Source organism: Phodopus roborovskii, unplaced genomic scaffold (genome assembly GCF_943737965.1).
Source record: "Phodopus roborovskii unplaced genomic scaffold, PHOROB, whole genome shotgun sequence".
In the NCBI taxonomy this organism is placed as follows: domain Eukaryota; kingdom Metazoa; phylum Chordata; class Mammalia; order Rodentia; family Cricetidae; genus Phodopus; species Phodopus roborovskii.
The window spans coordinates 2,977,667-2,993,233 of record NW_026126550.1 but is presented as its reverse complement, the minus strand read 5'-3'; the positions used below and the strand labels follow the sequence as shown (position 1 = coordinate 2,993,233).

General features: G+C 57.3%; 2 protein-coding genes and 1 long non-coding RNA gene across 3 annotated transcripts; 1 reads left to right on the top strand and 2 right to left on the bottom strand.

Annotated features, from left to right (window-relative positions):
- The first annotated feature begins 1,667 nt into the window (after window positions 1-1,667).
- LOC127234341 (uncharacterized) lies at window positions 1,668-3,305 on the top strand. The gene is made up of 2 exons (XR_007835575.1): window positions 1,668-2,767; window positions 2,982-3,305. It is a non-coding gene; the product is annotated as an uncharacterized LOC127234341 (long non-coding RNA).
- Window positions 3,306-3,889: 584 nt separating this feature from the next.
- Window positions 3,890-6,805, bottom strand: LOC127234364 (PI-PLC X domain-containing protein 1-like). The gene is made up of 6 exons (XM_051201268.1): window positions 6,603-6,805; window positions 5,823-5,959; window positions 5,364-5,492; window positions 4,956-5,111; window positions 4,686-4,869; window positions 3,890-4,473 (listed from the first exon to the last, which is right to left on the bottom strand). The coding sequence occupies exons 1-6, from the start codon at window positions 6,694-6,696 to the stop codon at window positions 4,235-4,237; spliced, it is 939 nt and encodes a 312-aa protein (XP_051057225.1). The 5' UTR covers window positions 6,697-6,805; the 3' UTR covers window positions 3,890-4,234.
- A 5,032-nt stretch (window positions 6,806-11,837) lies between these two features.
- On the bottom strand, window positions 11,838-15,142 carry Rgn (regucalcin). Its single transcript, XM_051201270.1, has 6 exons — window positions 14,855-15,142; window positions 14,204-14,392; window positions 13,298-13,513; window positions 12,774-12,905; window positions 12,190-12,344; window positions 11,838-11,925 (listed from the first exon to the last, which is right to left on the bottom strand). Exons 1-6 carry the CDS (start codon window positions 15,021-15,023, stop codon window positions 11,875-11,877), a joined length of 912 nt encoding a protein of 303 aa, XP_051057227.1. The 5' UTR covers window positions 15,024-15,142; the 3' UTR covers window positions 11,838-11,874.
- Between the last annotated feature and the right edge of the window lie 425 nt (window positions 15,143-15,567).

Sequence of the window (15,567 nt, the reverse complement as noted above, 5' to 3'; positions counted from 1 at the left end):
CTTCAATTCAAGATCTATCTGGCCCTGCCTCCCACAAAACAAGAATAGCAGATATATGGCACAGCAATGGACTCCATTTTTGTTTTTAACCCATCTCCATTTATCTGCAGATAAAAGAAAAAGAGGACAGAGGGGAGAATGAAGTGAAGGATAAAGAAGCAGCTGGAAAGTTGTAACCTTTCATGGTCTTTCTCAAGACTTGTAAGGAAGCTAAGAAATCTAAATCCCAACAGCCTTCATCAAATAAATAAATAAATAAATAAACAAACTCATCAATAACAATTTTTTAAAGATTTTAAAATTATGTATAGTCTTCTGCCTGCATGTATCCCTGCAGGCCAGAAGAGGGCACCAGACTTCATTCTGGACTGTTCACCACTATGTGGTTGATGGGAATAGAACTCAGGACCTCTGGAAGAACAGGCAGCACTCTTAATCCCTGAGTCATCAGCCTTCATCCAGCCTCAGCCTTCATAACTTTTAAATGACAACAGATGAGGAAATCCTTGAGACCAAGAGAATTACAAAACTAAATAATTTTTTTAAAAAATCCAGTCATTTAGTAATTTATCAGTCCCTTTTTCATACTTACTACAACTCAAGTGTTGGAACCACATTGCCATATTTTGTGTTAAGTATAGCTTTTTTACACACATTGACATTTTGCGTGGCAACTTCACATACTCTTAAAACATTTGGCTCAAATGAAACATCTGCATTGACAGCAAATGTTTACAATTTGAAGACGTTTGTTTCATTCCTATTTCAAAAATCCTACCCTTTTTTGCCTAGGCTAAGCTCTTGAAAATCACTTAAGACTATTAAACCTCAACAGAAAGCTCCATTCACTGGCAGAAAGTTATACTTAGAAGGTAGTTTGGTAATTTTTTTCTCTAAAATACAATTCATTATTTATAAAACAGCATTTACTTAAAACATTTTAAGATTGTGTGTTTATTTATGACAATATCAATATTTCTTTTTTAAAAAACTTCTCAAATATATTAATTTTACAAACTAGTACTGAGACTGGAACTCTCCAGCTATGTGACTTTCTACCCAGGCCCCGCCCTCTCCAAGAATTGACTAGCCTGAGCTGTGCCAGCCACCCGCTCCGGTGCGGACCCGCTTGCCTGCTATCTTCCGGCACTTTCCTGTCATCCCTCCCCCGCCAGGCCCAGGTGCCCTCTACCCTGCCCTCGGCCCCACACCGCAGGGGAGACTCGAACCCTCAGAGGAGCTCCGTCATCCCAGCCCCGCTCTCCCCTCCCAGCCCCCGCGTCGCGCGCGCGCCGCAAGTTCTCCAAGCGCGTCTCTCGTCCTCCTGGTCCTCCAGCTCCTACACCGCGGCCTTGCAGCTGGGAGCTCGTCGACATCGGGGATCTCGGAAGCCGGAGAAGGGGGATGCTCCCACGACTGGACTTGGCGAGGGGCGCCGAGGGAGGGGAGGAGTCCTAGGAGGAGGAGCCGCTGATGCTCGCCGCCTCCCAGCGCGCGTGGTCCTGCATCCTGACGTCAAGTGCCCCTGCGGAAGGACGCCTTGCGTCACAGGTCACCGGAAGGGCGAGGGCGGGACTGAGCGGGGAAAGGAACGGGGACCCCGGCCGGGGCGGGGAGGCGGAACACAAGTCACCGGAAGGGCGAAGGCGGTAGATGTTGCGGGCCTGACGGAAACATGCTGATTGGACCGAGATGCCTGTAAAGGCGGAGCCACGAGAAAGGAATGTGGTGGACAAGCCCGGGGAGGCGAAACTGATGCGCGTAGCAAGGGGTCGGGTGTGCGTGGGCGTGGTCTGGGTAACCCGGCTTCTTCCTGGCAGTCCGCAGCAGCACCGTCTGTGATGTCCCGGGGTCTTCCTCCTGCCGCCCGCGGTCTCGGTGTCTGTGTGAGCCGCGGCCCCCGACGGAACCCATCTGTCCTCTCTCAGAGTGACAGATGATGGAGGCCGCCGCACTGGTGCATGCGTTGCATGGCTGATCGGTGGTGCGGACCTTGGCGGTGCCCACCACAGCCCCATGGCAGGCTCGTCTTCGACAAGGGCAATTTCCAGGAGCTGACAGCTGAGTCGCCCCGCCCCCTCCGGTAGGACCGGTGGGCAGCAGAGCCGTGATCAAACCTTGTACGAGTCCCGGGGACACAACTCCCACCGCTGGGGGAGACACAGGACAGGCCCAGCACTGACGGGTAGTAGGAGGGAACAGGAAGTGTCACTCACCTGGAGCATTGTGGGTCCCCGTCCAGGTCCCTCACAATATCAGTCTGACCTCCAGAACCTGATGCTTTCCGAAGCATGCCCCCCCCCCCACACACACACACACACACACACACACACACACCACCGTGTTCCTGCCTATGTAGGTCTCTGTATGCATGCTTGTGCTGCCCTCTCTATGTGTGTGTGTCGTCTTCTGTGTACATGTGTGTAGTCCTCTGTGTGTAGGATGTGCAGCCCCGGGACAGCACACCTCTGATGGAACCTTCTCTATCCACCAAAGACCAAGGTATGATGGCAGCGTGTGCTAAGGGGGTCTGACACTGTGGTCGGCTGTGAGAACAGGACCTGCAGAGCCTCCACTCCTTTCTCCGATCTTGGCCACAGGCCTGGGTCCCCTGACCTCCATATGCCCGCCTCTCTGTAAGAGGAGGGCTGCTTGGGTCATGGAGGTCTTCGACAGATTCTCCGACATCCTGCACATCTTCCTTGTCACGCCTGCCCACCGAGGAGGCCAGGCTGTAATTGGCGCTGGCTGAAATCCCCTTCCTCAGGTGGGTCACCCCCACATGCCTTGGTCATTACTGAGGCAAACATAAGGCAGTTGGTGCATCTCGATCTCCATAGACTTGCTGCCGTGGTGTTCAGTGTCCCCACCTGTACAGAGACCCAGGTTGCACACCTCCTTGGTGGTTGAAGCCCTGGGAGGGCTTGGCTCTGGCCAGCAGGGACCAAAGTGCCCACAGCCATTAGGCGTTTCAATTTCAGGTCTGCCTGGAGCAGCGACTCTGCCTGGCTAGACTATGAAGGAAGAGGCTCCCCGTACATCATGGGGTCAGGTAAGGCTGCCAGCTGTCATGTTGGGGAACACTAGTACCACGCTGACAGCCCCTCTCCCCACAGTGCAAGGAGGCTGCAATGCAGCTGGTGCAGGAACTGCCCCAGACAGCGCTGCTCTCGTCACCATTGTCATCAGCCAGGCCACCAATGGCAGGTTCTGGAATCTGTTCCATGAAGACCACTAATAGTCCCTCCCCTTCCTCTCTCCCAGAATGGTTGTCAGCTCATTAAAGAAGGATTTGCACTCTCTCATGGCTGTGTCTGGGTGTGTGGAGGGTTCATGTCCCTGGAGGAAGTGGGCATGGAGGGCCCCTAAGGGGGAGGACAGACACAGGTGAAATCACATCCCCCACCCCACACCCTAGTCAGGCCTCTGAATCATGTGACAGGGACACGGTTCCATCCTCTCGGCTTCAGACTAGATAGCATCCCTACAGGCTGGGGTGGGAGGATCCTTTTAACTCTGACCTGAAAAATGAACTAATACTGAGTATGGGGTCACGAGTCATGTGTCAAATTTCTGTACAGGGAGATGGTGGAAATTCCCAATAAGCAGATGTGACTCAATGTGTAGAGTGCTTGCAACTCAGTTGGTAGGGTACTTGTGACTCAGTGGGTAGGGTGCTTGTGGCTTAGTACTTGGGATGCTTGCAGCTCAGTGGTTGAGGTGTTTATGACTCAGTAGAGTGTTCACCTTGCACTCACTATACAAACTAGATGTGGTTCCTGTGGAAACTGAGGCCGGAGGAACAGAGTCCAAGACTGTTTCATCTCCCCGATGAGAGTCTAGCCTGGGCAACTGGAGACGCTGCACAAACACATAGTCACAGACACGGTTGGCTTCATAAGATTTTAATTAATGGTGCTGAGCAAAGGTTGATACAGGCCCAGAATGATTGGTCACGTGTCCTCCATGGACTCTGGGGCCTGACATGTGTCACTCTTGAACTTAAATCTGCATGTGTCCTAATGACCGGAAATGACCATGAGGCAGAGTTTGAAATCTGCACTCCGTGTGGTGTAGGCTTGCTCAGCAGGGCCTCAGCCCTTCACAGGGGAGGAGGATGGGACACAGTGTTCTTCTTGTTTCAGGACAGATCCCTGACCTCCCTGACCCTGACATCCGTGACTCTGACCCTGTCCTGAGCCCCACACCTTGAGTTGCCTACGGGGCAGGGTGGTCAGGACCACAGCAGCTTAGAGTTTAGTCCGATGACATCATTCACAAACGTGTCGGTGCCCACGAAGTCCCCGGCGATAATGTTGGTGCAGTGGGAACCAGGCCCAGGCCGCTGCTCGCGCACCCACGCCCTCAGGGACGGGAGGTTGGGCAATGTCATCTTCTCCAGGGACCCGGATGGGTGCGCGAGCACATACTCCACGTTCTCTGTGAGGTTGATGCCCGCCACAAACAGGCCACCTGGAAGGGAAGGGCAGCGTGATGCAGGGGTCCACAGCACAGCCTGTGAGACTGACAGGAAGCCCACCCTGTCCCACACGATTTCAGTGCCAGCCCACCCCCCCACCTGATTGACAGGTGGCATCCACACACATGCACCCTATCTCCATCTGACGGACAGGTAACATTCTCACAGATGCCCACCCTGCCCTGGGATATGTCCCACATGGCACCTGGACGTCCGCAGCTCTTCATGGTCTCCAGGTAATGTAGCAGCGCCTGTGACTTCACCTTGTTCCCCCACCAGTAGGGGATTCCTGGCCACAGCTCCCTGTGGCGACCCACGGAGGCCTCGTCCTCATAGGACACAATCACCTGCTGGCCCCGCGCCCACAGCTGCCGCAGCGTGGGAATGTCCTGCGTGGAAGGGGCTGCATGAGGTCACAGACATGATGGCACTGGGTCCACACCCCAAGTAGCCACATGCCCATACCACTCCTCACCCCACGAGGACAAAGCATATCCCCAAAGATGTTCTTGATGCAGCCCACAAGGTATTCGTGCAGCTCATCAGTCATTCCTTCGAAATTCCTGCAGGCCAGGATGATGACCTCACGGGGGTGGGACTCCAGCCACTCGGAGATCTCTGTGAGGGTGTCCTGGGAATGTCATGGGGACGCAGAGCCTGGCATACTGGGATCACGTTCCACCTAGTCACTTGGTCCCTGCCTACCTTTCCCCTACCCAGCCCTTCCCTCCTCTCCCTAACCCCCAACTCTCTTCTGCCCCTCTCTGCCTCTCTACTCTTCCCTTCCACCCCTCCCTCTTGCCCTCCTCCACCTCTCCCAACCCCCTTCCCTCTCACCCCTCCCCTGTATCCCCTGCTCATTCCATGACCCCCAGGCCCCTACCTCCACCAGTGCTGTCGTGTAGATCATGTGGACGAAATGCAGGTTCCTCTCGGAACCTCCCATCATGTGTGCAATCCGCAGGTCCAGGTACCGCACCCCCTCATCCAGCTGTTGTGTTACATCCAGTGCCTGCAGCATTCCCAGGGTGCATCAATCCAAACCCTGCAGAGCACCTGGTCCCGGTAACCCCGCCCTGGGACTCACATTCCCGCTCCCCCTGTACATTACCTGGTCCCCCTAACCCCCGGAGCTCACAGTCCCACTTCTCCGAACCCTGTACATCTCCTGGTCCCCTAACTCCTCCGCCCCCCCCCACAGTTCCCCTCCTCCAAACTCCTGTATATCTCCAGACCCCTTAGCCCTGCCCCCAGGGCTCACAGTCCTTCTCCCATAATGCTTGTTTATCTCCAGGTTCCCTAACCCCACCCCAACCTCACAGCGCACGCATGTCCATCTCACCTGCGTGACCGACCACTTCAGCACCATGGGGCGCGTAATACAAGGCGCGACCCGACCCAGCAGATGAAGCAGCCTGGACTGTGCCTGGGAGATGGGGGACTTCCTGCTCAGGCAGTATGTCATGGTGTCGTGGCTCCCTGTGGACACACACACAATGCTAGCTTTCTCAGGCATTCATAACCCCACAGAGCCCAGTGAAGGCTCAACCGTCTGTGGCTCAACCTACTGTTAGAGGGCAGTCTGTCTGTCTGTCTGCCCTCCTTCCTTCCTTGTTTCCCTACGACGCTCCCACGCAGGACACAGAGCCTCACTCGGTGTCTCTGACAACTGGGCTGGCAAGATGCTACCCAGGGGTCCCTGTGTCCTGCTCACATCACCCACGCCCCCACCTCCTCTCAACTCTCAACCTCTCAACTAGAAGAAGCTTCATAGATGGAGGGGGCGTCCCTCCTGTTGTGGGTAAAGGAGTCGTGCATTTCCTCATTTCCATCTCTGGCCTTGAGAGCTGCTTGTCTGAGTGACTGACAGTTGCCCACGGCTTCCAGCCACCTGCTCAAGCACCACTCATTCAGGATTAGGGCTGCAGAGGATGAAGGCCACAGGGACACAGAAGTTAGACCGGAGCCTGGGGCTTTGCCCAGGCCCCCACGTGTCCACGATCACGTGTCATGGCCTGATCTCTTGCCTTGTCCTCGATGTTCCCCTTCCCATCATGAGGAAGTGAGGGCCACAGGAAGGCCACTGTGGCCCCACACACAGAGAGCATGGACCCGCCCTTACCCGGGATGGATAGGTGGTGCAGGGGGACATCCCACAGCCGCGGGCACAGAAGCGCCATCCAGTCTGCATTGCTGCAGCCACCCGCAGCACCCATTGGGGGGGGGCAGCTTCAGATGGAGAGGCCTGGAGTGGGTGAGCGGGGACAGGACACGCGTGGATGAATGTGGGCAGGACTGGGGCAGGGCACACCACGCGGAGCCCCCCCCCCCAGAAAACGGAATCCCTGACTCCTTGATGCCGAGGGCAAGGGGAAACTGAGACAGCAAGACCAGGGTTCCTTTGTAAGGGGTGAAGTGCACTGGCACACGGACGACCAGTGAGGACAAGGGAACAGGAGGATATGAGTAGGGGTAGACACGAAGATCCCCAGGTGGGTAGGCCGGGCTGAGTCTGGGTAAGGTTGTCCTCAGACGTTCTGCACTGTCCTGCCTTAGTTTCCCGTCTGTGGAAAGGAGATGAGTGTTATGCTACAGGCTGTATCATCCCCCCACATGCTAGCTAAAATGGATAAGAAGGACCCTGTGTTCAGTCTCAGGTAGCCAGCACTGCGTTAAGCGCAGGACACAGGACATCTGCTGTGAATGCATCACATTTAGCAGAGGAGGCTGGACACTCGGGGTTCCCACTCTCCCCCACGCGACCTCCCTTCCGGAATCCCCTTTCTCCCCCATGTGATCCCCCTGGGCCCCAGGACCCACTGCTCCGCTCCATGTAACAACCCTACCTTGAATCCAAGGATTCCCGCTTCCCTCATGTGATCCCCTGACTCCTAGGATTCATGCTGTCTCCCGAATATGATCCCCTGGGTCTCGGACCCGCTTCCATGTGACATCCCCTCCCCCCGCCCCCGCCCCCGCCCCCGCGAAGTCCTTTTCAGTCACTTACCTGCTGAGGCCTCTCTCACCGAACCCTGCCCTCAGCGAGATTCACGAGCAAGATCGATGTGAGCGATGCGGCCTGACACCAGGCTGGCGGGGAGCCCTTCCGCCCGTGACACGGACACGGGCTTCGGTCCCGCGGGGGTGTGGCCGCTGTGACGACACGCACAGTCAGGACATAGTTGTGCACACAGTCGGTGCATACTGTTTGCAACAGCCGGTCACCGCATTCTTATGCCCTGAGCCCGTGACCTCCTTGCCCGCGCCCTCCCGCCCCTGCTTTGCCCTGTCAGCGGGGGTCGATCAGGGTCTGACAGGCTACTACAATCGGAGAGGACCCGCTCAGCCTTCCTGCTCTGGAGAGCAGCTTTCCCAGCTGAGCTGGTCTGGCCCCGGTGGATCCCATTCCCCAGGGGTGCGCGACCACCAGGAAGGCCCGCGAGTGGGGGTACACGAAGCAGCTAAGAGGGACACCGAAGTAGTGGGGGGGCACAGAGACAGCCCAGGAGGGGCAGGATGCGGGGGGGGGAGGGCACCATGTCAGCCAGGCTGGACGGGGTACGTTAAGCAGACTGGAGGGGAAACACAGAGACAGATGGGGTGGGGGAGCAACGAGGCAGCTTGGGGGACACCAAGGCAGTTTGGGTGACACTGAGGCAGTCAGGGGGATACCGAAGTAATTGAACACCCAGGCCGGAGGGAGACCCAGAGGCACAGACGCCTGTATCCCCAGAACACCCTGCCGTCACTCACCAGGCACCTCCACCGGGTTGTCCCCAGCCGCTTGCAGTCAGTGACCCCCGTGCCCCGCTGGAGGGAGGGGTGGGGTGTAGAAAGGGTGAGAGAGGGCCGCCTGCTCAACCACAGACCCGGAGTCAGGACCCTGGACTGCAGCCGACCCTGGCCCCGGGGACAAACTGCAGTGTCGCAACCGCACAGCGGGTGTTTGAATATGCACTTTGGCCGGCGCCTCCTCCCCACGCCTGATAGATAACCCCGTGACCCCGAGTGAGTGCCTGATAACCCCGTGGCCCTACCTCTCCACTCAGGAACCGGATCCTCAAGCCACCTGTGGTCAGGGCCTGGGTCCAACAGATTCCTCAGGGGCCTGGCGTGCACCTGCTCGCTCGCTCGCTCTGCCCTCCCCTGTCCTCCTGTCCTGTCCTTCCCTTCCCTAGCTCTCACAAGCCTTTCCCTGTTCTCTCCCCTCCTCTCTCCTGTTCTTCCCTGCCCTCCTCTCCCCTGCATTCCTGTGCCCCCCCCCCATCTCTGGCGTCTCCCTCTACCATGGTCGCCTGCTCCCTCACCCCTCCCTGCTGGGGATCTTCGCTGTGACCTGAGTCTGCTTCTGTCAGGGGCATTAACCTCATGACTTCAGCTTTGGCTGCAAACCGCCCCCCATTGACCTTGTAGCCTCAGGCTTGGTCTCCCATCAGGTGCACGCTTAGAATCTTCCAAAACACATCACGGGTGTCCCTGTTCTGTATACGTCATGGGGTATTCCTGTCCTCTGTGTGCTGTGTGCCTGTGTAGGTTCTTTGTAGTACACGACCTCAGGCCACGCACCACAGGGCCTCTGGGCTTTCTCTGGATCCATGTTCAGGACCACACAGTGACTCCGGGCCCCGGTTGATGCCACATGCAGGAGACTGCATGGAAGCCCGCAGATCATGGACCAGGATGGGGAGGCAAGAGCAGGGCGCTGCTTGGATCCCCACAGTACAAGAATGTCACAGGGCTGTGGGAGCACAGGGCGGAACCCTGGGTGTGACTTCGCAATGAGCAATGACAGGTGCTCCGATGGAGGGGAGCAGAAGCAGGAATTGCGGAATTGTGCCCTCACAGGGACAGGGGTCCACACCGCAGCAAGGGTCTCCCCTCATCTCCCCATAGACACAGCCTTACCACAGCAGCAAGACTCTCGCCCCACAGCACAGACTTCCCACCACAGCAAGAGTTTCCCCACACACAGATAGACAGTAGGGGCTTCCACCGCAACAAGAGTTTCCCCCCACAGCGGGAACTTTCCAGCACGGGGTGTCATATGGGATCCAAGGATGCTGGTGTACTATGTACTACAAAGGTGACTGATCAGCGTGGGTGGTGTCAGCCAATCAGCCGCGTTTAATCCTGTGCACATATGCTAATTAGCCCTGTTTAATCGGATGTACAACACGTGGAACCTCATTTGTTGACTGAACTAAGACAGCTGAAGAGCTGTGCGGTGCTGGTGTCTAAGTTGTCCTGAGTCCTTGTGTCACCATGCCGAGTACCCAGACCGCCCCTGAACCCGCTGAACAGGATGGACTCATCTGTTTCTCTTCCTGTCGTTTTACGATGACGAAACATGAGGAATTCAAGCAGGTTCCTGTACACTGGTACCGGAGGGAGGAAGTGTGTGTGTCAGGGCTACTCCAGTGCGTGGTGCCCTCCAGTGCATCCATAGCTACACCCCTCGCTGCACCCCTACACCTCTCTGTGCACCTCACACCCTTCCCTGCATCCCTCCTTACACCCCTCCCTGCACCCTACAACTACACCCCTCCCCGCCTTCCTCCACATACCCTATGCCCTTCCCTGAATCCTACACCCTTCCCTATACCTCTACACCCTTCCATTCACCCTACATCCCTCCCTTCACCCCTCCCTAACCCCTCCCTTCACCCTACAGCTACATCACTCCCTACACCCCTCTCTGCAACCCTACCTGTATCCCTCCCTACACCCCCCACTCAGACAGGTTTGTTCCTGTGACAAATTTCTGTCATTGTTTCTTCTAACTGTAAAGCCCCATTATTATTATTATTATTATTATTATTATTATCATTAAATGTTCAGTAAAGGAGTGAAAGTTATCAGGGCCATTACACACCATTACCACCACCCCGCCCCACAGGGACCAATAACCCAAAAATATGTGTGATTCACACTGCTCCATTGTTCACCTGCCCCCCACCAGTCCCCTGTGGATGGCACAACCTCTGGAACACTCATCCCCCTGTAACACAGACCCTCCTGTGACATCTGTCCATTCCCCCCCAGAGTGGCAGACTCTCCATAACACCCACCGGACCCCTGCAGATGGCAGACCCTCCCTGACACCCTAGCCCATGCTGGTAGCAGACCCTCCCATGGTACACCCCCACACGGGTGGCAAACCCTCTGTGACACCCCAAGGATGACAAACCCTCCAGTCACACTCCCCCACACACGTGGTAGACCCATGAAGCTCCTTTTTTTCCCAGGGCAGGCTGACAGGCAGTGGGGCAGTGGTGATCTTGGGTTCACCCAGAAACCATGAAGTCGCTGACGCTGACGACTCAATCAACAGGGGCCAGAATCCAGGTCAGGTGTTGACACATCAGCGCGTGGGCGTTAAGTGTGTGTGATTTACGCTTATTTCTCTTTTGTGCTGTAATTAGGACGCGCATGGCTGTAAGTATAATTGCTTGTAGATTACAGCATGCAGGGTGAACAAAGGCTCCTTGAAAGTGAGGCCACGGAGCCTGGGAAAGTGGGGAGGGAGAGCTCGCTCCATCTCTTGTGACACAGCATGACACACATAGTGAGGCCCATGAACACGGGAGACCCCGAGCTGAGCTCAGAACTGGTGTTCATAATGGAGCAGGTCTGAACCAGTGAGCATGTGTGTGCACACCTATGTAAAATGTGTAATCCTGTGCATGTATCAGTATGCATGCGCATTTAAGTGTGTGTGAGCACATTTGTGTTCATGTGTGTATACGTGTATACATACATAAGTGTGCGTGCGTGTGCATGTGTGTGTAAGTCTGTGCGCGTGTCTGCATTTTTGTGTTTGTGCATGTGACAGTGTGTGTGAGTGCATTAGTGATGTGTGCACGTGTATGCGTGATATGTGCTGAAGCCTCAGCAGCCACTCCTAGCTCCAAGGATGAGGTCAGGATGAGGCTCTCTCGATGCTGCTCATGTGATGCCCCCGCTCATCCCTTACAGAACACCGTGAAGACTCTAGGGGAGTCTCCTGCCCACCGGTGACATGATGTGAGCATAGATGCCAGGTTGGCTGCATTTCCCTCTGGGTGACTGCACGTATGTGCTTTGCCAGGTTCTGCGTGCACCTGGCCACGGTTGTGTCACCCTGTGACGTCATCAGAAACTGTAGCCAGGACCGGCGCGACCTGCCGCCCCTTTTTCCCACCCATGCAAACATGTGTTTAAACATACACGTCAGTTCGCGTCACAGCAGCATTTAATATTATGACCGGGTGGGATGGGGCGCGGACTCTGGATTCCGGAAGGTTCCACCAAGATCGCCAAGGACAGAGTGAGTGAATCCCTGGTCCTGCGTGGTTGCAGCAGGAGCCTCGGGTGCTGTCCATATCCTTCTGGGAAACGCAGCTGAGCAAGCAGCCTTAGCCCAGGAAGGGGAAACATGCTCGGCCACGCACACCCAGGCCAGAGACCTGCAGGTGGAAGGGCCTAGTCGGTCCTGAGTGGAGGCCACAGGAAATTCCAGCAGTCTAAGACCCACCCGCTGCAACAGCAGGGGGTGGGGCAGCTCAGCTTGGACATGAAGTCCCTCGCCCCCTCCCCCCCCCCATGTTCCTGCATCCATTTCCCACCCATGGGTCTTCTCACGGGGCTCCCCACCCACGGGATTCCAAGCATACGGATTTCTCCACCTGCGGGGTTCCCTCTCTGCCTCTCCCAAGGGACTCCACACCCACCTTGAACACGTGTCCAGCCTGGGGCTCCCGCTGCAGCTGTTCCAGGCTTAACCCATCAGCTGCCGAAGTCACATACAGATCCGAGTAGTCGGGGCCCCCGAAACAGCAGGACGTGACCCTAGTCACCGGCAGGTCCACAGTGCACAGACACGACCCTGCAAGCCAAGTGTGGACCCAGGGTCCGCTGCCATGCTCCTGCTTCAGTGCCCAGATAGCCTCCACACCACTCTGTCTTTACTCCCTCCCCAATTCCCTGCTCCCTGCCATCCCCTCAGCCCCGCTCTGCCCCCATCCGTCTTCAATGCCCACTTTGTCTTCACTGCACGCCCCCACTCAGCTGTCCATACCCCCTCCCGGTCCTCAGTACAGAGATCTCCAGAAGGGAGGAGAGAGAAAGATCTCATGTTGGAGATGTGGGGACTCAAGCCTAGGACACCTGGAACCCCCTCCCTGAGCCTGTTGATGGTTATGACTCTGCCTGGTGGGTAGAGCGCTTCCTGCCCTCACACTCTTCTTCGGTTCTGCTCACGTGACCCCGCCACGTCCAGGACCCACACACCATGACTTTGCATGATATCACACACCTGTCTGCGGATCCAGGCGGATGACCTTGCCACCGTCGATACAGGCCACCCACAGCGTCCCCACGCTATCCACACACAGTCCATCAGGCATGGCTCGCCCCCGCGGCATCTGGAACAGAAGCCGGCGGTTCCCTGCGACATAGGGACATGCGTGGCTGCTCAAGGGGAGAAGCTGCTACGATTACACAGGCCCCTCATGGGGCCTGGAGGGCGACTTTGTTTCAGTTGCTTCTCCTGGACACATGGGCACGTAGACACCAAAGCACATGGACAACCGGGCACACGGATACATGGTCACCCAGATACCCAGCACCTAGGCACATGAACGGCTGGGTCCCGGGCACATGGACAGCCCTACACCTGCGCTGGCCAAGCATTCCTGCTCCACCCAATTCCCCAGTCCCGGATCCTCCACCCAACTGTTCATCAATCTCCCATCTGTCTGTCTGCAGTGTTCCTGCTCGGTTTCTCTGTATCCCTCGAATCTGTCACCTGAGTCCCGCACTTTGTCCCCAAGTGCTCACCAATGGTGCCAGCCTGCACATCATAGTCGTATGCATGCACCGCATAGTCCAGGCTGTCCACATGGTAGAATGTACGCTGGTCAGTCGACCAATCCAGCCCGTTGGGGATGCCCAGCCGGTCGGCCAACCGCAGCACCGAGTGGTTCCCTTGCAGCGAGTACAGGGATCCCTGGGCAGGCTCCCACACGCCAGGGGCCAAGGGCTCGGGCATGGTGCCTGAGGGCAGAGGACAGAAGGCATGGTATCTGTGGAGGGCAGAGAGCCCAGGGCTCAGCCATAGTGCCTAGAGGGCAGGGAGTCTAGTGCCTGTGGAGGGCAGAGGACAGAGATCTGAAGACCTTGGCAGTCCACAGTGACAGTGATGTCATGACAGACAGAGGAAGAGACCACGGAGATGAACGGACAGGGCCACCAGCCAAAGATATCCGGAACCCTAGGAACTATAACAGTCCGGAAGCTCCCTCCTTGGAGCCTGTAGAGTGTCGAGACCCCAATTCTGCACCCAACATCTCAGTCCCTGGCAGGGTCCTTGGTGATGCCCAACTGTACTGGCCCAGGCTCTGATTTGCAAATCTGTTCACACAGAGCCCTGGGGTCTGTCCCGTTGACCAGGTGTCCCCAGGCCTGCGCGGGCGTCCTGCGCGGGCGTCGGGTAGATGCTCCCTAGAGGGCGGGAGAGGCGGTGGGGGGGAGGGCAGACAGATCCTCCGGTCTCCGGGGAGCCCTCCCTACCCATCCCTGTGTCACCCAAAAGACAGAGTACCCATGATTTTGTGACTACAGCCTGCTTCCGGTCCGTGCTCACCTGCCACAAACCTCCTGCAGGGTCCACCCCTCAGCCCAGGGACAAAGAGTGCACAGCACACATGTGACCATGTGACCACAGCCAAGGTTCCTGAAGCCCACCTGCCACGAACCTCCCCGCGGGGTCCACTTTGCCATCATTAAACCTGTTGTGGGGTTTCTGTCTGTCCAGCTGAGCCACCCACTGCACCTGTTGGGTGTCCCAGTCCAGGAGGCCCAGGCAGGTGCCCACGGCCACCACGTAGCCGCCCTTGTCCTGGCTGCGCAAGGCCACGCAGCCGACCTGGTGTCCTGGGGAGACAACACAAGGGGCTGAGGGCAAGTAGGTTAAAGACCACCTGCTTTTGACCCAGGGCTCCCCCACCAACCCAATGTGCTCACCCTGCCTCCAGGAGGTCCAGCGCTCCCCACTTCCCCCTCCCTTGGGCCAGAGCTCCCCCAGAGCTCCTCCACTCCCTACAAGCAGTGCCTGAGGCCCAGGTCTCCCTATTTTCTCCTTCTCCGATGTCCAGGGCTCCCCACTTCCCTACTCCCCACTTCACTTCTCCCCTCTGTCCTGAGTACCAGGGCTCCTCACTTTCCTGTACCCCAGATCCAATGCTCCCCACTCTTGCCTAGCTTGAGGCCCTAACGGTCCCCATTTCTCCCTTTCCGGAGGCCCAGGGCTCCCCACTACTTTACCCCCTCTTTGCCCCCAGCGCCCCCTACCACCACTTCAGCGCTCCTCTAACCACACCTGTCGCCTTCACTCACCCAGGTGCACTGCCTGCACCTTAGTGCTGTGCGGACCCCAGCGGCACACGGTCTGTGCATGAATGTCCACGTAGACCAGATGCCCTGTAGCCTCCTCCCACACGGGGCACTCGCCCATCCTGTGCCTCTCGGTGACTACGGCCTGGATTTGGGCCCTGGGGGACGCCATGGAGCCAGCAAAGTCTGCTGGTGCTGAACTGCGCCTGCTGGGACAGATCCCTGTTCTCTGCCTGAGTCAGCACCCGGGCCCCGACCCCAGGAGAGCCTCGGGGCTCCCACACCCGCCCTGCTCGGCGCACTGCACACGTGACCTGCCCGCTCCCTAGCCTCAGATGAGGCTGTCAGTCAGAAAACAGGGATCTGGGCAGGGACTAGAGGTCCCAGGAGTCCCCACCCCATGCTGCTCAGTTTGCTCTGGAGAGGCACCCAGGAAGGCTTGCCCCAGCTAAGGCCTCGGTGGGTGTCCCCAGCTACCTGACCTGGGTACTCCTTGGATTCCGGTGGCCTCTCAGCTCCCACAACTCAGACCTCATCGGATCCTCTGGAGCCCCAGGCTGCACTGGGTGGTGGCCACCACTCCTACCTTCCAACCCTCCCTCTAGTCCTCTGCCAAGGCCTGTGTTGGGCTGGAGGGTGGTGCTGCTCCTCTGATTGCAACCCTAGAAGCTGCTTGGCAACCTCAGCAAAGGCAGCACGAGGCCCCCTCCTGGCCA